Raw genomic sequence first — 27,494 nt, 5'->3', positions numbered from 1 at the left:
CTTTATCTTGGTATAAAAAATTAACGAAATCCGACTATGACCACGCCCACTTTTTCGATATCGAAAATTACGAAAAATGAAAAAAATGTCATAATTCTATACCAAATACGAAAAAAGGGATGAAACATGGTAATTGGATTGGTTTATTGACGCGAAATATAGCTTTAGAAAAATCTTTGTAAAATGGTTGTGACACCTACCATATTAAGTAGAAGAAAATGAAAAAGTTCTGCAGGGCGAAATAAGAAACACTTGAAATCTTGGCAGGTATTTATTTATTTATTTATTTGTTTAAGTCTATGAATTTTAATCCTTACAGACTATGATACAATGAAAATTTAAAAAATACTTATGCCTAAAAGTAATCGGTTTACTTAGAAAGCAGACTTCAAAATATTCATAAATTCAGCTCTTTGTATAGAAAAATCAAGAGCAGCGGAATTACTTATTGAGTTAAGCTCCCGAATAGCACGCGTAATGGGAGCATTGCCAGCGTAATTCGTTCTGAAATAATCGTAATAAAATGGAAAGGAATTTCTGAGAGATCTTTGGGGAACATTAAATCGAATCCTTTCCAGCAAATAAGGGCAATCAATGTAGCCATTAATAACATTATACATGAATGACAAGCACAGTATAGATCTACGATTTTCCAAACACTTGAGGCTTAAAAGTAAAAGACGTGCAGAGTAGGAAGGAATCGGCTCCGAAAAGTTTAACGGGCGAAGGGCATATTTAAGGAAAATTTTTTGAATTCTCTCAATTCTACAAATGGCCGTTTGGTTGCTTGGTCTCCAAATGAAGACAGCATATTCAATATGAGATCTAACGTATGACGTGTAGAGTAGCATAAATGTATAGGGGTCTGAGAATTTTGAAGCATTGCGCCGTACAAATCCGAGCATAGAATATGCTTTCGATGTTACGTAGTTAATGTGATTAATGAAGGAAAACCTTTTGTCAAAAACGACATCCAGGTCTTTAATCTCGTCAACACATTGAAGTTCACAGTTAGATATACTGTATTTTTGAATAAACTATTTGGAAGCATTTTTGCGTATTTAAAGAGACAGGAATTCCGGCACCATTGGTGAAGCTTATTTATATCATCCTGCAGCTTTATGGCATCTTCTTGCGATTTAATAGCTGAGAATATTTTTAAGTCATCTGCATAAAGTAAACACTTTGCAAACGAAAAACAACTGCTGATGTCATTAATAAATAATATAAATAAAAGTGGGCCTAGTATACTTCCCTGGGGAACGCCAGAAGTCGCAACGAACGGACTAGACATTTTCCCATCAATGGTAACAACGCAGTGTCTATTACTTAAATAAGAACGAATCCACAAAAGAAACGTTGAATGAAAACCGATACAGCTTAATTTTTTTATCAGAACTGTGTGAGGAACTCTATCAAAAGCTTTGGAAAAGTCAGTGTAAATGCAATCAACCTGTAGTCCAGCAGAGAAAGAATCTACACAGTATTCGCTAAAAACAGCAAGATTTGAAACCGTGGACCTATCAGCAACAAACCCGTGCTGGTGGGGTGATATAAGGGATTTAACAGCAAAACTCAACTTGGCATTCACAGCATGCTCAAAAATTTTAGAGTTGTAGGCAGCTTGGATATTGGTCTATAGTTACGCACATCGTTCTTATTTCCACATTTGAAAACGGGCGTAATCGAGGTGAGCTTCCAATCATCGATGAACGTCCCAGATGATAATGATTTATTGAAAATCAGAGTCAACGGATAGACCAAGGCTGGACAGTTTTTTAACAAGACAGAAGAAAACCCATCAACGTCAGTTTGGGATGAGGATTTAAGTATAATAATAGCCTCAGTAACATCCTCACAGGAGAGAGTAAGCGTACCGAAGTTCAGGATACTAACGGCATCCAATCAAAAATCAACCGCTTTATTATTATCATCCTGAGAAAAATTTGCTTTAAAAACTCAGCAAATAATTTCGCTGCCTCACTTAGAGATCGCGCAGGTTGATCATCAAGGAAAACTCCAGAGGGTACACTGGAGCCACCTTTTTTTGACTTTATATAGTTCCAAAAAGTTTTAAGATTCGATTTAATATTCGACTCAATATTATAAATATAGTTATTGTACAGAAACTTATCTAAATGATTAAATATCTTTAAATAGTGCTTGTACTTAGTAAAGAATATATGATTCTTTGACCGTTTGAAGTTACGCAAATATTTATTTTTTATGTTCTTCAGTTTTTTTAATTCTTTCGAATACCACGGAAGTTTATACGGCCTCTTTCGCTTTACCGGAATTTTATCCAAACAGTGACTAAATAAAATGGATTTGAACGTGGCGAAGCAGTTAGAGGTATCAAGTCCCTCCAGTAATTCGTCCCAGTTTATTTCCATTAAAAAATCGTTAAATCTAGGAAAATCGCACGAATTGAAGTTGAACGTTAATCTGCTATCTGAAGTATCCGACGCATAATAATAAAAACTACAAGTAATGACCAGGGGTAGGTGATGCCTATCATTGGGAATAACTGCATTAGAGCATTCGCTGACTTCACAATTAATGTTGTCACTTATAAATACTAGATCCAGTAATATATTTAGGGCATTAACACTTTTACTAATTTGCTTTAAATTGAGACTCAATAAATTATCAATGAAATACAGTTCGTGATTCAAAGAAAGATTATTAGGTGTGAGACCATAACTAGAAACATTTGTTGACCAGTGAATATTACAAAGGTTGAAGTCTCCAAGCACGCAGAGGTGGTCATCATTAAGGTTTCGTAAAACAAGAGAGATTATGTTATCAGCATGTGCTTTATATACATCAAATGCGCTGCCTGGTGGAACATACGAGGCAAGCAGATATAGGGAGCCTTGCACACCAGAACCAGAACCATTTATATACACGCAGATTTGGTCAAGTAGCAAGTCGTCATTGTTGAGCGGAAATAAAAATGAACGCAGCTGGCGCTTGACAGCAATTAAAACACCACCACCGCGAATGCAACCAGTTTTCCCAGCATCCCGATCCTTGCGATAGACATTGAAAAGATTTGGGTCAAAGAACTCACTATCAAAAAATTTTTCATTGAGCCATGTCTCGATGAAGACAAAGATATCATAATCCATTTGCGCACTAAAATTATACACAAGATCAGACTTGGTTCTCATGCCAGATACATTGTGAAATATATCCTTAAGTCGTTATTGCTATTATTAGCGGGACGATTTCTTCCTACTGTGTGCGAGGAGGCTTTTTGTGAGCCTTCCGAAAAAACTCAAAAGGCTTCACCGTAACATTAGTCGGCCAAATTTCGGAGCTGAGCAATTTGTCAAATGATGACTCAGGAACTCCCAACTTAGAGCTAACTCTATTCAGATTTGCCAACGCAACATCTTTTTTTACTAGCTTCGTACAACTTAATGAGGTTTTATTTAAATTAGCTTGTCTAGCCACATATTCAATTATATTATCTTCAGTTACAGATGGCGAAAAAGACGATATATGTAGATCCTCTAAAAAGAATTCGAGAATTAGTATTTTTCATTTTAGTTCTAGTTTTAGACACATTTGCCCCCTGTCCATCATCCTTAATAGACGCATGAGTGGATGAAGAAGAAGCCGAAATATCCGTCATTGGCACGGCCGTAATTATGGATGCATACGTATTGCGAGAATTATTTGAACTTGAAATAACACTCTGAGGCGTCGACGTCACAGCATTGGACACCGTTGTATTAGTAGTGCAAGCAGCAGCAGTACTAATATTTGAGATAGCACTAATCGATACTACAGATGATTGAGAATTCATAGGCACTGACGTCACAACACTAGGCGTTGAAGTTTTAGTAGTGCAAGCAGCAGCACTAGCCGATAGTACGGATGGTTGGGCACTCACTGGCACTGACGTCACAACATTATTATTTATTGTATCCGCATGCACTGACGTCACAACACTAGGCGACGTGATTGTAATGGCACAAGCAGCAGCATCAACAGCAACAGGCGAGCGAGCATTCTCATGCACTGACGTCACAACGTTCGTTGTATTAGAAGTATTTGATATGATAGAACTCTCATTAGTTGTGGGTGGCAGATGAGAGGGATTACCAATCCACACATCGGCATTACTCATGACTTGTTTAAATGCGACTTCAAAAGAGCCGCGTAAACAATTTATTTCCGCGGTGAGGGAAGCAATTGTATTGTCTTTTTCTACCATATCACGCTGAAACGCCAGGAGAGCTGAGTGCAAGCTATCAAATTTTAACGAGAGTTTTTTGTTATCATCTTTTAGAGCACTGACCACATTAAAAACACGAGCATTATCTGCTCTAAGAGAAGATATTATATTAAATAAAGATACCAATGTTGGTTGTTGTTTGTTGACGTTATTATTACTGTTGTCACTTTTTATCGCATTGTCAGGCTTAGATTTCGTAGATTCTAAAGAATTACTTTCTGACAAATTCGAATTTTTGGCAATATCCTTTTCATCCATCACGAGAGTTGGGGGAGGAGAGCGAAGGGAATTCCGACGCTGAGTAGCACAATTTTTACAAAAAAAACTCTGCTGGGAGTTCAATAAAAAATCGACGTCTGACTGACGGATATCAACACAATGTATGTGAAAGAGATTGTTGCACTTAGCGCACTGCACTTTCGGTTGATTTCTATCAACTTTTTGACCGCACACACAAGGCATTTTAATTAAAAGTTTAAATAATTGGGATTAATAATGATAATTTCCAAAAGTCAGCGATTTGTCAAATGTGTTACCATTGCAAAGGCACTTTTACTTTCACAACACGGTGGATTTATAGATTTATGAAAGATTTATGAAAGAGCGTTTTAAAAACACGTCCGAACTGTACGAGAGCGCAGTTTTATTACATATATAAATAAATTAGCGGTATCCAACAGATGATGTTCTGGGTCACCCTGGTCCACATTTTGGTCGATATCTGAAAAACGCCGTCACATATACAACTACCACCACTCCCTTTTAAAACCCTCATTAATACCTTTAATTTGATACCCATATCGTACAAACATATTCTAGAGTCATCCCTGGTCCACCTTTATGGCGATATCTCGAAAAAGCGTCCACCTATAGAACGAAGGCCCACTCCTTTTAAAAATACTCATTAACACCTTTCTTTTGATACCCATATCGTACAAACACATTCTAGAGTCACCCCTGGTCCACCTTTATGGCGATACCTCGAAAAGGCGTCCACCTATAGAACTAAGGCCCACTCCCTTTTAAAATACTCATTAACACCTTTCGTTTGATAGCCATATCGTACAAACACATTCTAGAGTCACCCCTGGTCCACCTTTATGGCGATATTTCGAAACGGCTTCCATCTATACAACTAAGGCCCACTCCCTTTTAAAATACTCATTAACACTTTTCGTTTGATACCCATATTGTACAAACGCATTCTAGAGTCACCCTGGCCCACCTTTATGGCGATATCTCGAAAAGGCGACCACCTATACAACTACCACCACTCCCTTTTAAAACCCTCATTAACACCTTTCATTTGATACCCATATCGTGCAAACAAATTCTAAAGTCAACCCTGATCCACCTTTATGGCGATATCCCTAAATGACGTCCACCTATAGAACTATGGCCCACTCCCTCATAAAATACTCTTTAATGCCGTTCATTTGATACATATGTCATACAAACACATTCCAGGGTTTCCCTCGGTTCATTTTCCTACTTGGTTATTTTCGCTTATGTTGTCACCATAGCTCTCAACTGAGTATGTAATGTTCGGTTACACCCGAACTTAACCTTCCTTACTTGTTTTTTTCATTTTTCGTAATTTTTGATATCGAAAAAGTGGGCGTGGTTATAGACGGATTTTGCCACTTTTTATACCAAGATAAAGTGTGTTCAGATAAGTACGTGAACTAAATTTAGTAAAGATATATTGATTTTTCTCAAGTTATCGTGTTAACGGCCGAGCGGAAGGACAGACGCACATTGGGGACGAACTTTTCAAAACCACCTACATATCACAAATATTAACCGATTGTAATCATTTTTGTACAAAAATTTTTGTAACTGAATTCTGAAGAGACTCACATCGCCCGATTTTTAAAATTAATTAATTTAAACAATTTGTTGCAAAATTACCTCTTTTTGCAGAACTTTATATAAAATATTATATATATATAATATACATATATAATATACATATATAATATATATATAATATATATATAATATATATATATAATATATATTTTAATATACATAAACTTTCGTATTTTAGTATACAATACGGTTGTTTCGGACGAATTTGTTCGATAGAATTAGAATTTGGTAGTTATTTTTCAAAAAAAAAAGTAATAATTTTACTAAAATTTGTTTAAAAAAAATCGTATATTGTTAAGAATATACTCATTTGTTTAAATAATTTAATTTTACGAATTTTAAAGGCAATTTAAATTCAGCAAATCCTACACCTTCTTAAACTATGATATTTTGTACTTATTATTATTATTATTTATTTTCGTATGGATGTTAATTGATTGATTTATTAAAATTGCAGAACTATTTATTTAATAACTTGTTTATAAGTAATTGCATTTTAATAAACAAAACTATCATTTCGGACCTGTTTTCTGTAAAGCCCAAATTTGGCACTTATTTAGAAAAAAAAACAATTTTGCAAAATGTTCTTTAAAAAATTGTTTAAACAAATTAATTTTGCAAAACGAATGTGAAATTTCAGAACAGTTGTCGTCATAGAATATTGGCGGCTACCGTGGTGTGATAGTAGCGTGCTCCGCCTACCACACCGAATGCCCTGGGTTCACACCCCGGGCAAAGCAACATCAAAATTTTAGAAATAAGGTTTTTCATTAGAAGAAAATTTTTTAAGCGGGGTCGCCACTCGGCAGTGTTTGGCAAGCACTCCGAGTGTATGTCTGCCATGAAAAGCTCTCAGTGAAAACTCATCTGCCTTGCAGATGCCGTTCAGATTCGGCATAAAACAAGTAGGTCCCGTCGCCAATTTGTAGGAAAAATTAAAAAGGAGCACGACGCAAATTGGAAGAGAAGCTCGGCCTAAAATCTCTTCGGAGGTTATCGCGCCTTACATTTATTTATTTATTGTATCGTCATAGAAGCTATGCCCTTACCAAATTTCACAAGGATTGGTAAATTTTTGTATTTCTCTCCATCCAAAGATAACAGTTATTTTATAAAGGTTCCTCAGTTCGAATTTCAGTACAGGCAGCACCACAAATGACTGTGTTCTGCCACAAAAGGCTTCTATGACAAATTCTTGTATACAAATACAAACATATGTTTTATTACACTGAAAGAAAAAGCTTCGTACGAATTGTTTATTCTACACCATTTCCAGTTGTAAATGAGAAAGCGTAATTTGAAAATAAGATTTGTAAATTTTAAATGAGAAAACGGTAAATGAGATTTCGAAAGTGTCATTTGTAATTGATAAATATAAGTTGTAAATGAGAATATGGAATTGTAAACGCGAAAGCGTCATTTTAAAATCCGAAATCGTCAATTGTAATTGAAAACAGTCAGTTGTAAATGAGAATAGTCGATTGTAAATGTGAAAGTGTCATATGTAAATGAGAATAGTTAATTGTAATTCCTTAAGCATTTTCATTTAATGCTGTCTCATTCAAAATTTACTTACTTTTCTCATTTATATATAACACTTTCGCATTTACAATTGACTATTTACAACTCATTTACAACTGACTGTTCTTATTTACAAGTGACGCTTTATAATTTTCAAATGACGCTATCTCATTTACAATTGACTATTCGCATTTCCTTTCGACGCTTTTGCATTTACAATTGACTAATTCATTTCCAAATGGCGCTTTCGCATTTACAACTCACTATTCTCATCTACAACTGACTATTCACATTTACTAGTGACTACTCGCATTTCTCTGTGCCGCTTTCGCATTTGCAATTGAATATTCTCATTTCAAAATGACGCTTTCGCATTTAGAATTCACTATTCTCATTTACAACTGACTATTCTTATTTACAAGTGACGCTTTATAATTTTCAAATGACGCTTTCTCATTTACAAATGACTATTCGCATTTCCATTCGACGCTTTCGCATTTACAATTGACTAATCTCATTTCCAAATGGCGCTTTCGCATCTACAATTCACTATTCTGATCTATGTACAACTGACTATTCCCATTTACAAGTGCATACACGCATTTCTATGTGACACTATCACATTTACAATTGACTATTCTCATTTCAGAATGACGCTTTCGCATTTAGAATTCACTATTCTCATTTACAACTGACTATTCTCAATTACAATTGACGTTTTCGAATTTCCATTTACCGTTTAGTCATTTACAATTGTCTATTCTCATATCGAAGTGATGTTTTCGCATTTACAACTAAAAAGTGCATCGAATGTAAGCCTAAGCTGTGATGAAAAGAAAAATACGAATTAAAAATCGGAGCTAGATACAGCTGAAATTGATAAAATAGTGAAAGCACGTAATAAGGGAAGATAGTAATTTCCACATTAGCACACTTGAAGAACCTATGCCATTTATCTCGGCAGAGTTGCAACTTGCAGTAAACAGCTTGAAAAACAATATGGCATTCCAGCAGAAGCCATTAAAGAAATCGCAAAAATGCGCCTAGAGGTTAGGCTGGATATTTATAATGCATGTCTAAAGGACGAATGGTTCCCCCAAACATGGTAAAAGCAGCTTTTGTTAATTGGTACAGGCAAATGGGACCCGAACTCACCATGAGAATATCGGCCACTACGCCATAGAGCGAGCAGGAGGATTATCAACCTTGCAGCATGGCTTTAGACCCGGAAAATGCACTTAAGGCGCAATTGAAGACGTTCAGCAAACGTAGAAATATCACAGCACAGGTAATGCTAAATCTGAGCGAGTTTTCCTGCTTGCAACCTAAGACGTACGAAAAGGCTTCTAACAGCGCGAAATAGGCAGATTTGCTGGTCGCATTAGAGCAGCAATTCCAAATACCATCCTACCTACAGCTCGTCATCAGAAGCTATCTCAGTGATCACATCCTTACATATCAAACCTCAGAAAGTCACATGTGAAGTGGCACTGGGGTCAATTCTTGATCCTGCCTGTTGAAAATCAATTACGATGAAATTTTCAATCTTGACAAGCCTGATGATTCAATTTTAGTTGGATACGCAAATGATATTACTGCAGTCTTTACAGCCCGAAACACAGAAGAAGCATGCATAAAGCTCAAGCGAGTGATGATACGCACAAAGGAGTGGCTAGACGCGCGTGGGCTCCACCTGGCAGCAGAGTGGATACTCCCAACAAAACAGCATATACCGCTAGAAGTTACCTTTGAATCCTCTTCCGGAAATAAAACATCAAAGTAGGCGGTCAACTATTTGGGAGTAAGGTAAGTTTCCCGACTAACATATTGGGCGCAAATTAAAAATGCGATCTGCGTGATTAGCGGAACAATCTCCATCGATCTATTAGCGCTGAAAGGAATAAGGTTGTGGAAAACAAAAAAGCAGACCGATCGAAAGCGCATGTAAGTCGTTAGCAAAAATAGCCGGGAAGAAAATTTAGGTTGTGGCAAGAACGGGGAAAACATACAACGATGGAGATAGAAAGCGAAACTAATAATAGATGTTAGAAACTTTGGCGAGGTAAATTACTACGTTACCCAAATGCTCATCGAGCACAGGATAAAAAAGGCCGAAGATTGTAAGTGCGTTTACGGCGTTGCAGACGAGAACGATGTTGAACATACATTCTTCGAATGCTCGCAATGGAGCCAGAACCGGCCAAATCACTGCCGATAATGTTACAGCAAAAATGCTGATGGACCCAGAAGAGAGGCAACAAATCAGTAACTTCGTAGGAACCATACTCAGAGCAAAAAAACGGGATTTGGAGGGAGGCAGGAACGACCGAGAAGTATGCGAAAATGGTCCCGGGGTGGGCGACGGTCCAAATGGGCTGGTTTTTAGTCCATGGAAACACGGTTGCTGCGACGGCAGCAGTTATGGTACATTCGTTATTTTCCGACAAACGCAAACAAATAAAAAAATGAATAAAAAAAGCATTAAAAACAAAATAAAGAATTTCAAAAACATATTCGCTTCAACGGATTTTATATTATTTAAAATTTATTCACCACTACACCTTTTCCAGTTTAAGTTCAGAAATTTACAGTTCAAGTTCAGAAAATTGTAATTCAAGTTCAGAAAATTACAATTCAAGTTCAGAAAATTACAATTCAAGTTCAGAATTTTCCATTTAAATTCAGAAATTTACAATTCAAGTTCAGAAATTCCAATTTAAACTCAGAAAGCTACAATTGAAGTTCAGAAAATTACAATTCAAGTTCAGAATTTTCATTTCAAGTTCAGAAAATTACAATTCAAGTTCAGAAAATTACAATTGAAGTTCAGAAAATTACATTTCAAGTTCAGAAAATTACAGTTGGAATTCAGAAATTTATAAGTAGGGTGTTAATTTTCAAAAGTTATTTTGATTAATTAATTTTATACTTATATGTTTCTTGCGGAAATGTTGATGCTTCGTTAACCATGTTGCCAAAATGGTGGCTTGGGTATAGTGTACCTCAGTTTTCTTCAAGGTGTGTACATCCTGAACCTTGAAATCAAATGGAGGATAATTCTTTCCAACAAGTGCATGATGACGCTACGGCCAAGAAAGTACTTCAGTCGAAACAGCAGTTTGGAAGCAGTGGAAGGGAGAGACCTCCACAGAGTTGCGAAGGTGGAGGAAGACTTGACCTCTCATGGGGCTTCCAATCGCCGTCAGTTACCGCGAAACAGGGAAAGCTGGCAAAACCGCGATTAAATGCCAATTCATGATGAATGATGATAATGGCGGATAAGTTTACATCTTTTCCAATTAAAGTTCAGAAATTTTCAATTCAAGTTCAGAAAATTGCAATTCAAGTTCAGAAAATTACAAGTCAAGTTCAGAATTTCCAATTTAAATTCAGAAATTTACAATTCAAGTTGAGAAATTTACAATTAAAGTTCAGATTTTCCAATTCAAGTTCAGAAAATTACAATTCAAGTTCAGAAATTCCAATTTAAATTCAGAAATTTACAATTCAAATTCAGAAAATTACAATTCAAGTTCAGAAATTCCAATTTAAATTCAGAAATTTCCAATTCAAGTTCAGAAATTTCCAATTCAAGTTCAGAAAATTACAATTTAAATTCAGAAAATTGCAATTCAAGTTCAGAAAATTACAATTCAAGTTCAGAATTTTCATTTTAAGCTCACAAAATTACAATTCAAGATCAGAAAATTAGATTTCAAGTTCAGAAAATTGCAGTTCGAATTCAGAAATTTATAAGTAGGGTGTTAATTTTCAAAAGGTATTTTAATTAATTAATTTTATACTTATATGTTACTTGCGGAAGTGTTGATGCTTCGTTAACCATGTTGCCAAAATGGTGGCTTGGGTATAGTGTACCCCAATTTTCTTCAAGGTGTGTACATCCCGAACTTTCAAATCAAATGGAGGATAATTCTTTCCAATAAGTGCATGATGACGCTACGGCCAAGAAAGTACTTCAGTAGAAACAGCAGTTTGGAAGCAGTGGAAGGGAGAGACATCCGCATAGTTGTGAAGGTGGAGGAAGTCTTGACCTCTCATGGTGCTCCCAATCGCCGTCAGTTACCGCGAAACAGGGAAAACTGGCATGATTTGTTACGAAACTGCCAAAATCGCGATTAAGTGTCAATTCATGATGAATGATGATGATGGCGGGTAAGTTGAGATATTTTGACATATGGCGCCAAGATCTATGCAGTACCTATACGTTACTTCCGGCAGTGTGGGAGTGATTGTTTAAGTGGCCATATCTTCGTCATCACTGCTGTCATACTCAGTGCAGATCAATGGTTGTGACGCTAAGAATATAGCTGGATGGCATTGCAATTGCTTCTTATGAGGGAGATTTTTTTTCTTCGCTATCTCGCAAAATTTATTTAAACGAGTTAAGATGTCCAATGCTTCCTTAACACATAGATACCATCTTACATACATTTGTTTCCATTGGATGAAAAAAAAAATTACCCGACAAATTTTCTAAACTTGAATTGAAAATTCTGAACTTGAATTGCAATTTTTTGAATTTAAATTGTAATTTTCTGAACTTGAATTGCAAATTTCTGAACTTGAATTGTAAATTTTTGAACTTGAATTGGAAATTTCTGAATTTAAATTGGAATTTCTGAACTTGAATTGTAATTTTCTGAATTTGAATTGTAAATTTCTGAATTTAAATTGGAATTTCTAAACTTGAATTGTAATTTTCTGAACTTGAATTGAAAATTCCGAACTTGAATTGTAATTTTCTGAATTTAAATTGTAATTTTCTGAACTTGAATTGGAAATTTCCGAATTTAAATTGGAATTTCTGAACTTGAATTGTAATTTTCTGAATTTAAATTGGAAATTCTGAACTTGAATTGTAATTTTCTCAACTTAAACTGGAAAAGGTGCAGAATACCTGGCAGACTTTGTTCTGCCCGCAAATTTGTTTGTCTACATTTCGAAAGGTAGACTAGCTTTCCCTCTTCGTTCTCTATCGGATTATCTTATACTTTATCTTCCATTTTCCTTCTTTTTATCTTTATCTTCCCACTCCACTTCTATTCCCATTTCCACTTGCATTCCTACTCTCACACACACTTCCTTTTTCTCTTTTTCAGCCTTTGTCTTTTTTAAAGCTCTCCCTTTCCCTCACGCTGTCTTTCTTAAACACCAGCCAGTCTCTCAAATAATGAGGTAGTCAAGGTAACTCTGTACCAAATTTGAAGCAGATCGCATTTACAAAGAGGTACCTTTACCAAATCTAAAAATCTAAGGTGGTTCACTTCCCAGAAACATTTCTGCAACGATGAGCTAGTCACAGAAGTACCCCTATACCAAACTTCCCTGGCCCACTTCCCGGAATGAAAAGTTTCTCAAATATGAAATTTGTACTAAATTTCAAGTGAATCGACCCACAAATAACATTTTTTGGAACAGATCGGTTCCTGGGCCACTTCCCGTACTAAAGCTTCCTCAAATCCCCTTTAACAAACACTCAAAATTTCATTAAAAAAGGTCCTGTCGTTTAGGAGGACTTCAGTCTCAAAACACACGTACAGAGGAAGCCTGTGTTCATAAGCAATAATCGGCTAAGTCCCATATAAAAGGATAGGACTTAGGCCTACTTGCAGAACGGCAAGCTAACTTTTTAACTCAGAGTCAACCTGACATGAGGGGTGAAACTCATACCGTTTTGAAACATTTTTATACCTTCATGAAAACGAAATGCTATATTAAGTTTGTCACGAATCTCAAAATTGTAAGTCTTTAAAGGAAAATAGATAGGCCCACCAATAAGTATACCGAAATGATCAGAATGAAGAGCTGAGTTGATTTAGCCATGTCCGTCTGTCACTCTGTCTGTTTGTATGCAAACTAGTGCCTCAATTTTTGAGATATCTTGATAAAATTTCGTGAGCGGGTATATTTAGGTGTCCGATTAGACATTTGTCGGAACCGGCCGGACGGACCACTATAGCATATATCCTCCATAAACGCGATTTTGCAGGGAATATGATTTTTGTCATATCTTCCTGAATTTATCACATTGAAGCTTCAAACTGCACCATATGGTTTCGTATATTCCACACATTGTTGTCTGAAAAAATGGATGGGATCGGTATTATATATAGCATATATCCCCCACAACCGATTGTTCAGATAAGAAGCTTTTCGTAATTACTGCCCGATTTTAACAGTTAGAAGCTTCAAATTTCACCAAATGCTTACGTATATAGCATATTTTGTTGTCTGAAAAAATCATTGAGATCGGTCGTATATATGGTATGTATCCCATACAACCGATTGTTCAGATAAGAAACTTTTCGTAATTTCTGCCCCATTTCAATACCTAGAACCTTCAAAATTCACCATATGCATTCGTATATAGCAAATATTGTTGTCTGAAAAATTCGAGGAAATCAGTCGTATATATAGCATACGTGAAACTTTGCATCATCACACAAACTACCTACCTACATATTTTTAATTTTATATTTATCTTAAAAATCGCTTAGGTATGTACATCTGTGCACTATAAATTTTTTATGTTATACAGCCGATAATTTGAATATTACGAATAGGATAAGATTATTATTCAACCACTGCTACAACAACATTATTCAGCCTGTTTAAGTGACTTAAACTATCAACATTTTTCTTTCGTTTGTTTCATTAGCCATTGAGTGCGCTTGTAATTCTCAACTGGTTAGTGAAATATTCTAAAGACACAGTTTAAGTTTTTTATCCCAAAGCGGGGGGTTTTCAAAGCAAAATAAGGTGGCTCAACCCGCAGCCAATACCTTAGAGCCCACAGTGCTCGCCCCAATGAATAAATACAAGGTGTAACAGGTGCATTGCGACCTCTTTCTCTAAAATAACACCCAGTCCACTTAAATAACAAAAAAACTAGACACTGCCCGCTTCATGAAAGATATGAAATCTTCGGCAAAGCCGTAGACAGTCCCGTCCTTTCTTCTTTAAATTAGCTCTGAGCTAAAACAACAACTTGCTGCTCTGCAAGTGGGCCTTAGGCGATAATTGCTTGTGACAAATATATATATATATATTAGGGTGGGTCGATTTATTAACCGATATCGCGCCATCGATTTTTCGATAAGATTTGGGCTCAGGAAAAAAAGTTCCACTACGCATACCCACAAAAATAATTTTGGAGCCTGTGAATATTCATTTTTTCGACTTTGATTTTTAAGGTTTTTTTCATGACCTACTAAAAAATTTTCATTTTATTGTAAAATTTTCGTGTATACCCTGTCCGACCCAAAAAAGTCCGCTAAAAAAAACACAAAAAGACTGTTATCGCCAACGTTTTTAGCGCACATTTTTGGGTTGGACAGGGTATACATGAAAATTTTACAATCAAATGAAATTTTTTTTAGTAAAGTCAAAAAATCAAGTTTAACAGGCTCGAAAATTATTTTTTTGGGTATGCGTAGTGGAACTTTTTTCCTGAGCCTAAATCCTATCGAAAAATCGATGGCGCGATATCGGTTAATAAATCGACCCACCCTAGTATATATTAAGATGTAATGAATCAATAGAAATTAGGCGAGGACTCTTACAGTTTTACAAATACATTTGCCTAGCTATTTAGTGCATTAAGCCAATGTGTTGTAATATTAAATTAAAAATATTTGCAGTTAAATACCAATTTTTTCGTTACTTGTTAATGAACATTAATGAAAAATGCAACATTTGCTAAATTAAATATTAGATTAAACAAATTAATAAATAGTTGAAGAAAAGAGGTTATTGCTCGTAAGTTTCTATGCAAAGCAAACTAATTAGTTATGACAACATAAGTTAAAAAGTAAAATAACAAGAATAGCGCAAGAGTTCCATTCATCAAAAAGACAAAAACAAACAAAACTCAAATCAAATCAAATACAAATAAACACTAAGCTAAACATGAAATGACGAGCCTTAACAAAGTTAAAAAAAGTAAGATATAATTCTCTCACCTTCACTAGTAACTGAATCCATGCCACGACCCCTTCCTATGACGTAAAAACAGGTGTTTTCTTTTTAATGAATTGAAATCAAATGATAATAGTATAAAGCCTAATTGTTATATAAGAAGTTGTTAAATTTCAATATAGCTGGAAAAAGCTTAAGGCAAACGAAAAATTCTACCACAAATTTGAATATTCTAGTTTGCTTGAAATGTCTAGAGAGTAGTTAAGTATGATGTATGTCATCCGAAGTATGAGAAGAAACTCAAGCAAAACGGTAGGTAACAGTAAATAATTAAAATTAAAGTTGAAAGGTATTGTTTATATTAGAAAATAAATTAACTGGGTCCATGCAAAACAATTCAAGGTTACTAGTCACATTTTTTGGGCAAACATCATTTAATTAATTAAGTAGCACAATTAAAAAAATAATAATTTATCTGTTCTACCTCTAAATGTAGTAATATTTCAATTACCTGAACTGTCATTGCCATTTTCAGGGCTACCGCTAGAGTACATTGTAGCTAATTTGCCATCGAGTATGAAACGGAACCAACCATTCGAACCATTTGAAAGCTCGAGTGCTGCCGAATCTGACCATACATACAAGCAATCGCGTCCACGACAAATACTCCATTCGTGCCAATGATAAGCTTTGCCTTGTAATATTTCTTTTGCATCTTCCATGGCATCTTCTGTGAAAAAATAAAATAAAAATATGTTATTGCAACGAATTAAAAACTTAGCATCGTTCTGTGGCGAATATTTATTTATTTCAATATTAATCTAGAAAATATAAAAAATTTTCTCACAGATTACAAGAAGAAAAAGCATCTAAAAAAATAACAACCATTATTATTTTAACTTAAAAACTAATTAGCTAAGAAAAAGTTCATTTAATCTTTGTTTAAATACTTCCTTTGTAGAGGAAAAATCAAGATTTCCAGGGTTCATAAGCGAATTAAATTCTTTCAAAGCTCTAGAAATCGGAGCATTAGTTGCGTAATTAGTTCTAACAAAGTCCAACCAGAAAATATCGTGATTCCGTAAACTCCTCTGCGGGATATTAAAACGTATTCTCTCAAGCAAGAAGGGACAGTCAATTAATCCACTTATTAAGTCGAACACAAAAGTGAGGGACAGAATGGACCGTCTAGTATCTAAGGACTTTAAGCTAATAAGCAAACAACGACTCCTATAAGGGGGAATCGGGTCTCTGAAGTTTAATGACCGCAACGCAAAGCGGACAAACACTTTTTGAACTCGCTCAAGCCTCTTAATATGACAATCATAGTATGGTCTCCAGATAAAAACAGCGTATTCTAATTTGGAACGTACAAGCGAGGTGTACAGCAATTTTAAAGTGTAGGGATCAGAAAAGTGAGAGCCAAAACGTCTAATGAATGCAAGTGTTGAATATGCCTTTGCAATTACGTAGCTCAAATGTCTGTGAAACAGAAATTTGGAATCGAATACAACACCTAGATAAATAATTTCGCTTAAAGTGGATAGTGGAAGCCCATCAATATTGTAAGATGTAGGCAGAAGACAGCGAGACTTAGAGTAGGAGACATGTGAGCATTTTTTAATATTTAAATTTAGTTTATTTCGTTTACACCAAATCGCGACATTATCTAAATCATATTGGAGATTCGACACGTCCTCCTTACTTGTAATTGACGAATACAACTTTAAATCATCAGCATACAAAAGAAAATTAGTGTACTTGAAACAACTGGATATATCATTTATAAAGATAATGAAAAGGAGTGGACCCAATATGCTACCCTGAGGAACTCCAACGACCTTTCATTTACGACACGAAAGATAGGATTCAAACCAATTTAAAAGGGTAGAGTGAAATCCTAGAGCTCTAAGTTTCAATATTAAAATTTTGTGACTTACTTTCTCAAAAGCTTTTGAAAAGTCTGTGTATACAGTATCAACTTGAAGTCGGTTTTGAAACGCTGAGATGCAATATTCTGAAAACACTGCCAGATTTGTGACCGTTGAACGACCTTTTACGAAACCATGCTGTTCAATGAAGATAAACCTATTTACTGCAAAATAAATCTTCTTTTTTACAATAGTCTCAAATAATTTTGATACGGAGGATATCTTAGCGATTGGTCTATAATTGGCAATATTATTCTTGTTGCCACTTTTAAATACTGGATTAATAGGGCCTACCTTCCAGGCATCAATGAACTGACCCCGCTCTAGTGATTTATTGAACAGAAGCAGCAGAGGGGCAGCGAATGCAGAACAACTTTTAAAAAGATATGATGACAACCCATCAACATCAGTATTTGTAGATGTCTTCAGCTGTCGGATCCCTTCTTCAACATCATCAAGCGTTAAAGTTAATGATCCAAGATTTACTGGGGAACCAATGTTCGTGAAACACTCCGCATTCACGTCAGTGTCAGCTTCGAAATTAGACTTAAAGAACTGGGCAAAGAGATTAGCAGCCTCAGCAGTATACTGGGCTTGAGCATCATTGAGATAAATCCCAGCGGGTCAGGGGGTTAGAATATACCCGCGGTAGGTATGCCTGTCGTAAGAGGCGACTAAAATACCGGATTGGCCTGAAGGTTTAATGTGGCCATATAAATCGTTCCCGAGATGGTCGGGCCAGCACCTTAACGATGCTGTGTTACCGGAGCGTACCGGATCTGTAAACGGCAAAGGACCATCACATCGATCACTCCCTAAACCTTCGGGGAGCAACCGTATCGCTACAACAACAACAACAACAACAACATCATTGAGATAAACCACAGACGGAATACTTGAGCAAGATTTTCTGGAGTTGACAACCTCCAAAATGAGCTAGAAATATATATTTTATATCCGATTCAAACTTACGAATATAACTACGCTTAAGATCCTTGTTCAAAAAATTAAATTGCTTTGAATAACGTAAATATATCTCTTTATGAGTCACAGAATTTGACAGCTTGAAATTCTTGAAATATTTATTTCTCAAATTTTTAAGTTTTAACAGCTCTTTGGTGTGCCAAGGAACTTTGTATCTGTATTTTTTAAGAACAGGGATATGTGCTTTGCAAATTTCCTTAATCTTATGCTTAAAAATTTCATAACAGTTGGAGACTTCAACATGGGAAAATAATGTAATCCAGTCAATGGAATCAACTGCAAAATTTACCATATAAGCATCCATATTTCTAAAGCGATAACTGATATATTCATCAACGGCACAAATAGAACTAAACTCATAGAATTCTATCTTTAGAATTAACGGTACATGGTGAATACCAGGAGTGGAAAGAGGATCAAGGCACTCAGAAATTGCATAATTTACGTTATCATTAACAAAAATTAAGTCTAAGATACGAGATAGTTGATTAGAAAAGCTATTTATCTGAGTAAGACCGCAACTCATTAGATTATCTATCAAATAAATTTCGGATATGCTGCTGACATTATTAGCAAAAAGCTGATTACAATCATCAATATAGGACCAATCAATATTTCCCAGATTGAAGTCACCAAGAACACAAATACAGTCATTATCATGAAGATTAAATGCAATGTCCCGAATATTATCTACATGTGCTCTATAAAGCACATCATCACTAGAAGGAGGTATGTACGAAGCACAAATAGTGATATTTGAAACGCCTTTAACTGACACACATAGCTGATCCAAGAGTGTATCATTATTGTCTAACATAACCAGTGAGGAGCGGTATTTCCTTTTGACTGTGATTAAAACACCTCCACCTCTACTATGACCAGTTTTAGTATAATCACGGTCCTTCCGAAACACATTGTAGAGATTAGTATCAAAGTATTCACTGTCGTAAAAGCTCTCGTTTAGCCAAGTTTCAACGAGTACGAAAATATCATAATCTAGGTTTGAGCTCAATGCGAATAGCAGCTTAGACTTAGTTCTCAACCCCGAAACGTTTTGAAAATATATTTTCAACTTCTTGGGAGCGGTCAACTTCTTGGGATCAGTTACACTAGCGGGATTAGTTACATTAACGGGATTAGTTATCGCTGCTGGAGCGATGTACCTTCTTGTTGAAAAAAACGGAATGGACGAATTTTCCCAAATTCAGGCCATATAGCTGGATCAAGCACCTTGTCAACGGAACATTCAGAAACACCCAGTTTGAAGTTAACTTTACTAACTTTGTCAAGGGAAATATCTTTCTTCACCAGAGTATGACAGAGTAATAAACTAGTCTCAATTTTAGCACGACTATAGACATAGGCCAAGATATCAGCTTCCTTAACACTTGGCGCGAATGACGATATATGCAGATATTTAAAAACGGGAACAACTTTTAATTCATTATTATTTGAATTACCCACAACAATGGGCTTATTTCTCCTTCTGCGATTATTTTTCGCAACGATTTCCCACTGGGGTACTTGGCGCTCAGAAGATTGATTAAACCCAGCATCGCGAGGCGCAGCGACCGCGGCAAAGCTAGGGATGGTAGCTTCACTTGATTTGCCTTTTGCATTTTTGTTTGCATGTATGCGAGGCGTAGGCGTAGTCGTAGCAGAGCCTTCCAACGCAGCATTGGATATAGCTGCAGGTACAGCATTTGCAGAGGGAGAAGGCAAACAAGCATTATGACTTGTTCTGTTGTTGTTTTTGTTTAAATTTAATTCCAATTCTCTTAATTGCATATTCTTTGTTGTGCTTGAATTGGTTGGTTTGACACTCACAGCTTTCTCAGTAGTAGAATCATTGATTATGGGCTGTATTAACAATTTACCCACAATGTTACTTAGATTTTTAATTTCAGAAGTTATTGCTGAGAGAACAGAGTCTTTATTCTCCAACTTAGAGCGCAGAACACAAATTTCAGCAGTAAGATCATCCGATTTCTGCATTAAATATTTATTTTCGTCATGAAGTGCATTGACACTCGACAGAATGCGAGCATTTTCGCGTCTCACTTCAGCAAGTTCATCAGCTAGCAGTGCTAATTGATGATTGTTTTTGTTTGCACTAACACTTTCATCACAATTATTATTAACAGATGGTAGAACAGACAGAGGTTGTTGGTGCATAGATAAGCGCCTCTCAGCAGAGCAAGTTTTACAAAAAAAAGGTTTGTCAGAAGCCAGCAAAAAGTCCAGGTCACTCTGCAACAAACCAACACACTCAAGGTGAAAAATCTCTTTACACAGACTGCACTGCACCGTCGGCTTCCCACGATTCACCTTATGTCCGAAACTGCACGGCATGTCAGCCTGTTAGCTACACTTTTTGGTAATTTAACTTCAATGCACGGAATTCGGAATATTTAAAGATATATTGATTTATCGTATTGAAATACCAGCCTTATTGTTTTATCATGTTAACGATTATCCAAAAGACAAATAAATGTGCATTAACACGATTTAAACACTACAAACTCATTAGGTTAGATAAATATACGGAGCAAATTGAGAACACGTCCGAACAAGGCGGCGTCAATCTTATATTAGCATCAATATTAGTAAATAAAGGCACAACAACAATAAAACAAGCTGCCACTCTTGTGTACATGAACAAATCAATCATCATTTTTACACATACATACAAGGTAACGAAGAGATAACTCACACACAGATGTAGTCATCAGCCGAAGTTGTTACTCACACATACACAAGCATATATGTAGCTTAATTACCAAGCAGGAGATACAACAGTTCTAGAAGGCGAAACGTTCAGCCTTTAGTAGAAATATACGAATGAAGCAACGGAGAGTATAAAAGCAGCGCAAGCTGAGTAGTCAGTAATCAGTTTGATTTAAACACGCTATCAGTTGGGTTAGGGGATCAGAATATACCCGCGGTAGATATGCCTGTCGTAAGAGGCGACTAAAATACCAGATTCAAGGGGTTGTGTAACGCAACCCTTCAGGTTGCCAGCGCAATATATAGCTTCTCCGAACCCAATTTTCAACCTCACCTATCACCGGCGAATCCTGTTTCACTAACAGACGAGGCTCTGGCGACCACAAGCTCCTCATGGAACTTGGGGGGTGGGGAGGGGGGCATGGCCTGAAGGTTTAATGTGGCCACATAAATCGTTCCCGAGATGGTCGGGCTAGCACCTTAATTGTGCTGTGGTACCGGAGCGTACCGGATCTTTATCCGGCAAAAAACCATCACATCGATAACACTCCCAAAGCCTTCGGGGAGCAACCTTATCGCTACCACCACAACAACAACAACAACAACAACAACAACGTGAAGTGTTATTGTGAAGTACTCTCAAAGTAGTCTAATAAAGACCATTTTGCATTACTGAATATTGGAGTTATTTATTCAACAATGTAGCGATTCGAACGTTTGCAGAAGGTGTAGAATAATAATGATTCCCCAAAAATCGTTACAGTTCGAACTAAGCATAAACTAATTGTGAAATGTGAAACTCATCATTAATAATCAGTCTACACCAGCGTGTGGGTGCAACTCAGAATCGTGACTTTTAGTAAACCAACAATACATAAGGGCGGATTTACATAAACGCTTTGGCTGCTTCAAAGCCGTACCTCTGGCAATTTTCAGAAACCCCAACAAGTTAAAATGCCGACTAAACAATATACAGAAAAATTTTCTGCACTAATATAACACATATCAAAGAATTAGGTTAGGCTGCAATGGCCGGTCAATAAAGACCTCACATGGACTGAATGTGTCCATAGTGTTACCAGAATTTATTGTAACGGCTAAACGACAAACTTCCAACTAGGCACCAGGTCTTATGTTAAAGAATAACTTCGTTCTCTTGGCGAGTGCTAGAAGTTTCCTATGACCTAGCTCGATTGCTGCCTCGAGCTCTGGCAACTCTGCCCACCTAGTAGCTGGAGTATTGACCTCGCGAGCGCAGTAAGCGAAAACAGAACGCGCTGCTGCTGACTAGGCCTAACATATAAGCATGTGACGCCAAATGTCTTGTCTCTTTAGAGATATGAACCACTTTGTAAGTTTAATGTCGTAGAATTTGCTCATGAGCCCCCGCTTCTGTCCACATCTTTCCTGCTTGATAAATCATATCCAACTCCTGTCTCTTTTTAATTTCTCCCAAACGGATTGGGACGTCCACCATCGATTGCTGCACCCTCCTCTGCCAACTCATCGCTCTTTCATTAGCTCCTATCTCTTGCGAACCCAATAAAGATGTATGGTCCGTCCTGAACGGAGGTTCTACAAAATCCTTTGCATTCCAATACACTTCTTGATGAAGTATTGTGTGTGGTTATTGCCTTAATCGTCGCCTTAATTTCTCGCTGAAAGACACTGCAGTGAGCTGAGAGCCTGTAGGATCTACTTATTTCTGGATCGACACAGTAAACAGCAAAGGCGACCCCTTCCGTTTATTTGGAACCATCGGTATACACGTGTATTGTATGATGTTGTTGTTGTTGTTGTAGCGATAAGGTTGCTCCCCGAAGGCTTTGGGGAGTGTTATCGATGTGATGGTCCTTTGCCGGATACAAATCCGGTACGCTCCGGTACCATAGCACCATTAAGGTGCTAGCCCGACCATCTCGGGAACGATTTATGTGGCCACATTAAACCTTCAGGCCATTCCCTCCCTCCCTACCCCCAAGTTCCATGAGGAGCTTGGGGTCGCCAGAACCTCGTCTGTTAGTGAAGGTGAGGTTGACAATTGGGTTTGGAGAAGCTATATATTGCGCTGGCAACCTAAAAGGTTGCGCTACACAGCCCTTTGAATCTGGTATTTTAGTCGCCTCTTACGACAGGCATACCTACCGCGGGTATATTCTGATCCCCTAACCCGCTGGGGTGTATTGTATGATCTGCCATTGCCGCACCACTGCGCGAATCCCCCGGCCCCATTGTGACCTTAAGATCTCTTTCGAAACTTAGGCGCGGCAACAGATTCATTTATATTCGATTTTATATGTATATACATATATTAATCTCTCTAAGGTGTTGAGCAGAAAAGATGTCAAACTAATAGGCCTGTAGTCTCGGTATGAAGATTACTCGAGCCGTTCTCCAAGATTGCAGGACGTGGTTCAGTTTTATGCAATCCTCAAATATTATTCTAAGCCTTTCAACAACAGTTCCACCTGTCATCTGCCAACATGGTAAGGAATATCCCATCTAGACCCGGTGATTTCAACTTGGCGAAAGTTTTTCCTGGTACTGCGCTTCGTATTTGGAGTGAAGACGTTGTTACACAATACTTCAGCATCATCTCCTGATGGGAAATGTAGCGGCTCAAGGGACTCTTCAATACTGTGTGAGCATTCCCCTTCGTCCTTTTTTATCAGATCCTGGGCTGTATCTCCCTTAAATAGCCCTTTCCATAGTTTTGTCGTTTCGCTGCAGGATTCTAAGTCCGCGCGGAAATTTTTCCATGAACCCGTTTCTGGCCTGCTGATTTCACGTTTATATATCCACTACAGATGTATATATTCTACCCAACACTCCTTACTTTCCTCAACTTTCCCCAGCTTAAAAATGGTTGATGTCCTCGTGAATTCAAAAGCTGACATCACCACCATCCAAGATTGCAAAGGACGATGCAAATAGGCGCAGGTTCGGCATTGGATTAGTGGTGGAAAAGAGACTTCGTATCCAAGTACGACGATGAGGTCAAAGACGCATTTTATGAACGCTTAGAACGCACATACGAGCGCTGCCTCCGCGATGATATAAATTTCGTGCTTGGCGACTTTAACGTCCGGATGGGCAAGGAAGTTATTTTTAGCCCACGGTCGGAAAGCTCCGCCTCCACAATGAAGCCTTTCCTAATGGACTGAGGCGACACTTGGTGCTATTTATCTCCGAGGAGATTTGGGCCGAGCTTCTCTTCCGATTTACGAGTTCTTTTAATTTTTCCTACGAATTGGCGGGCCGCGACCCACGTGTTTTATGCCGACTCCGAACGGCATCTGCAAGGCAGATGAATTTTCACTGAGAAGCTTTTCATTATAGAAATGCACTCGGAGTGTTTGCCAAATCACTTCACTTTTTCCTAATTGAAAACACTTTTTTCTGAATTTTGATGTTACTTTGCCCGGAAGTTGAACCCAGGACCCTCTACTTAGTAGGCGGAGCACGTTGCCCCACACCACCGCGGCCTCCTCTGCGTAGCTAAAATCAAAAAAACAAAGAACACAAGAAAAGTTAGGCGTCGAAAGACCGAAATCGCAACAGACTGCAAATGATTTCGAATTGCTGCTCTCTGAGAGCACATGTCAACCCCACGGAAAGCAGGAGCAGTGGGAGTATATCTCTAAGGCACGCTTCCCAAGGCAACCGGTTCTATGTGCCGGAGCGATTCGGGATTTTTCCCGACCAAGGGCTGTCATTTCAGTGTAACCCCGTTTAATTTATTGCGTCCCTCCCACAAACCTCTAAGGCACTTCGTACTGCCGTCGAGGATAAAATTGGTTACCGGCGACTACGGAAAAACAGCTGGTACGCTGCCAACAGGGCTATGGTAAATGCGAAAGCGACAAGAAAAGTGTGTGAACGCTACCGCGAATTGAAAATGGAAGCGGGACGACTTTACTGGAAGAAACAAGCAGAAGCAGAAAGGCGTGAGTGCGAGGAGCTGGAGCAGCTAGACACCAAGAATAATGCCCACAAATTTTATCGAAAAATTCGGCGACAGAAGGAAAGTTGAAAGTACTGGGCGTACTAATATAAAAACGAACGTCGCCACCTGGTATGCGATGTCCTGAGAGTAATTAGATTTTGGAGGGAACACTTCTATGTGCTCCTAAATAGAGAGAGACATGAAACACCCAGGGAAGATGATGAACCTGAGCACGCAATCGATGATGATGGGATTAATGTTCCCCCGAAGTGATAAAAGTAATAAACAGATAAAAAAAAATAACGAGGCCGCGAGCGCTGATGGGTTGACTGCGGAGCAATTCCAAATCGGCGGCGAGGAGTTGGTTTGGTACGGTGTCAGAATTTTCAAGATGGTTCTGGTTTTCCTGATATTTTTACCTGAAAGTGCTTACATCATGTTTTTCTGCTGTATTCAATACGCTTTTTTGTCACGAAAACTTCTTTTCTTTAAAAAACAATAAAAAAAATTTTAAAGTGAAAATATATTCCTTGAAAGTGTAGCTCACTTTTTTAAACTGTGTAATGCCAATTTCACACAGAGGCTTAATGAAATATTTAGTCAAGTTTTCTAGATTAAAGCCCTAATCGAACTCAATCTTCCATACAAAATGCAAATTCTTAATTATCTCTATACAAAATTTTCTCGCAAATTTAAAGTCTACTTTTAGGCACGTTAGTCACTTGATAACTGCATGTAGGCGGGTTGAATAAACTATGCATTTTCGAAATAAACTGATGTTAAATTAAAAAAAAAAAAAAACATTTTAGATAAAAGGAACTAAGTAAATCGACTACGCAATCAGCTAAGCAACTCTAACTTATCTGAACAATAGGTTGTATGGGATACATACCATACTGCGGCGAATATTAGTATCACTAAGCGATACTACCATCCATAAGCCGATGCTAAGCAGCCATTCGTATGTACGTAAACAAATCAATCATCATTTACACACATACATACAAGGCAACGGAGAGATACTCACAAACACCCGTAATAACCAGCCGAAGTAATACTCACATATTCACCGCATATGGCTACAAACTACAAATATACATGTATATGACTGGTAACCAAGCATGAAGTTCGCGAAATTACTAGACCTTATGAGAAATGGGTGAACGAGGAAACCGAGAGTATAAAAGCAGCGCAAGCTGAGGCATGACTAATCAGTTTGATTTAAACACGCTATCAGTTGCGAAGTGAAGTATATTTGGGAAGTATATTTGTACTACTCCCAAGTAATCGAATAAAGACCATTTTGCATTACTGAATATTGGAGTTATTTATTCGACAATTTAGCGATTCGAACGTTTGCAGAAGGTGTAAAATAAGCGGAGTTTCCCTAAATTCGTTACAATACATACGACCGATCTCTATGATTTTTTCAGACAACAATATATGCTATATATGAATGTACGTAAGCATTCGCTGAAATTTTAAGCCTTTAGCTGTTAAAATGGGACAGTAATTACGAAAAGCTTCTTATCTGAACAATCGGTTGTCGGAGATAAATGCTATATATACGACCGATCTCATCCATTTTTTCAGAAAACAATATGCGAAAGCATATGGTGAAGTTTGAAGCTTCAATCTGATAAATTGAGGAAGATATGACAAAAATCCGCACTTGTTTATCCACAATGCACAATTCAGTTACAGAAATCAAGTACCTGTTGCTAATGACGCATTTTGTTGTTGTAATTGTGTTGTAGTAGATATGCCACTGCTGCCGCTTTGTAGCTGTTGATCATCTACACTTGTAGCAGTAATTGCATTGGATGTTAAGTGAACTGTATTAACTGTTGCGCTATCAATAGCTTCATTTTCTGGTTCCATTAAAGCTTGGACTTTTGAGAATACACCAAGGCGTGCAAAATGATCTAAAAATTCATCTTGTGTTTTACTCATTAATTCCTCTATTATGGTGAGCACTACTAGATGTCCATCATCGTCATCCTAAGCAGGAAAAAAAAAATAATAATAAAAATATTTATTAATATACACAATGGGAGTTTGCGAAATTAATACAAATATTAAGTGAGTTTAAAACTAAACTATTATGGACATAATCAGTTGTTGTTGTTGTTGTTGTTGTAGCGATTAGGTTACTCCCCGAAGGCTTTGGGGAGTGTTATCGATGTGATGGTCCTTTGTTGGATACAGATCCGATACGCTCCGGTAACACAGCACCATTAATGTGCTGGCCCGACCATCTCGGGAACGATTTATATGGCCACATTGAACCTTCAGGCCATCCCTCCCTCCCCACCCCCAACTTCCATGA

At 37.2% G+C, this 27,494-nt stretch overlaps 1 protein-coding gene across 5 annotated transcripts in view; it reads right to left on the bottom strand.

The window, feature by feature from the left end:
* The window catches only part of Ufd4 (ubiquitin fusion-degradation 4-like), a 153,421-nt gene that overhangs the window by 50,424 nt on the left and 75,503 nt on the right, over nucleotides 1–27,494 (bottom strand). For 3 of the 5 annotated variants that reach the window (XM_067765475.1, XM_067765474.1, XM_067765476.1), the window contains 3 exons: nucleotides 26,881–27,166; nucleotides 16,089–16,307; nucleotides 15,622–15,657 (listed from right to left, as the gene is read on the bottom strand). In XM_067765475.1, coding sequence (XP_067621576.1) covers nucleotides 15,622–15,657; nucleotides 16,089–16,307; nucleotides 26,881–27,166 — 541 coding nt within the window. The remainder of the gene's footprint in view (nucleotides 1–15,621; nucleotides 15,658–16,088; nucleotides 16,308–26,880; nucleotides 27,167–27,494) is intronic. The other 2 variants (XM_067765477.1, XM_067765478.1) reach the window with 1 other exon arrangement.

This window comes from Eurosta solidaginis, chromosome 2, assembly GCF_040869045.1.
Source record: "Eurosta solidaginis isolate ZX-2024a chromosome 2, ASM4086904v1, whole genome shotgun sequence".
In the NCBI taxonomy this organism is placed as follows: Eukaryota; Metazoa; Arthropoda; class Insecta; order Diptera; family Tephritidae; genus Eurosta; species Eurosta solidaginis.
This window is presented reverse-complemented; position numbering and strand designations above follow the sequence as displayed.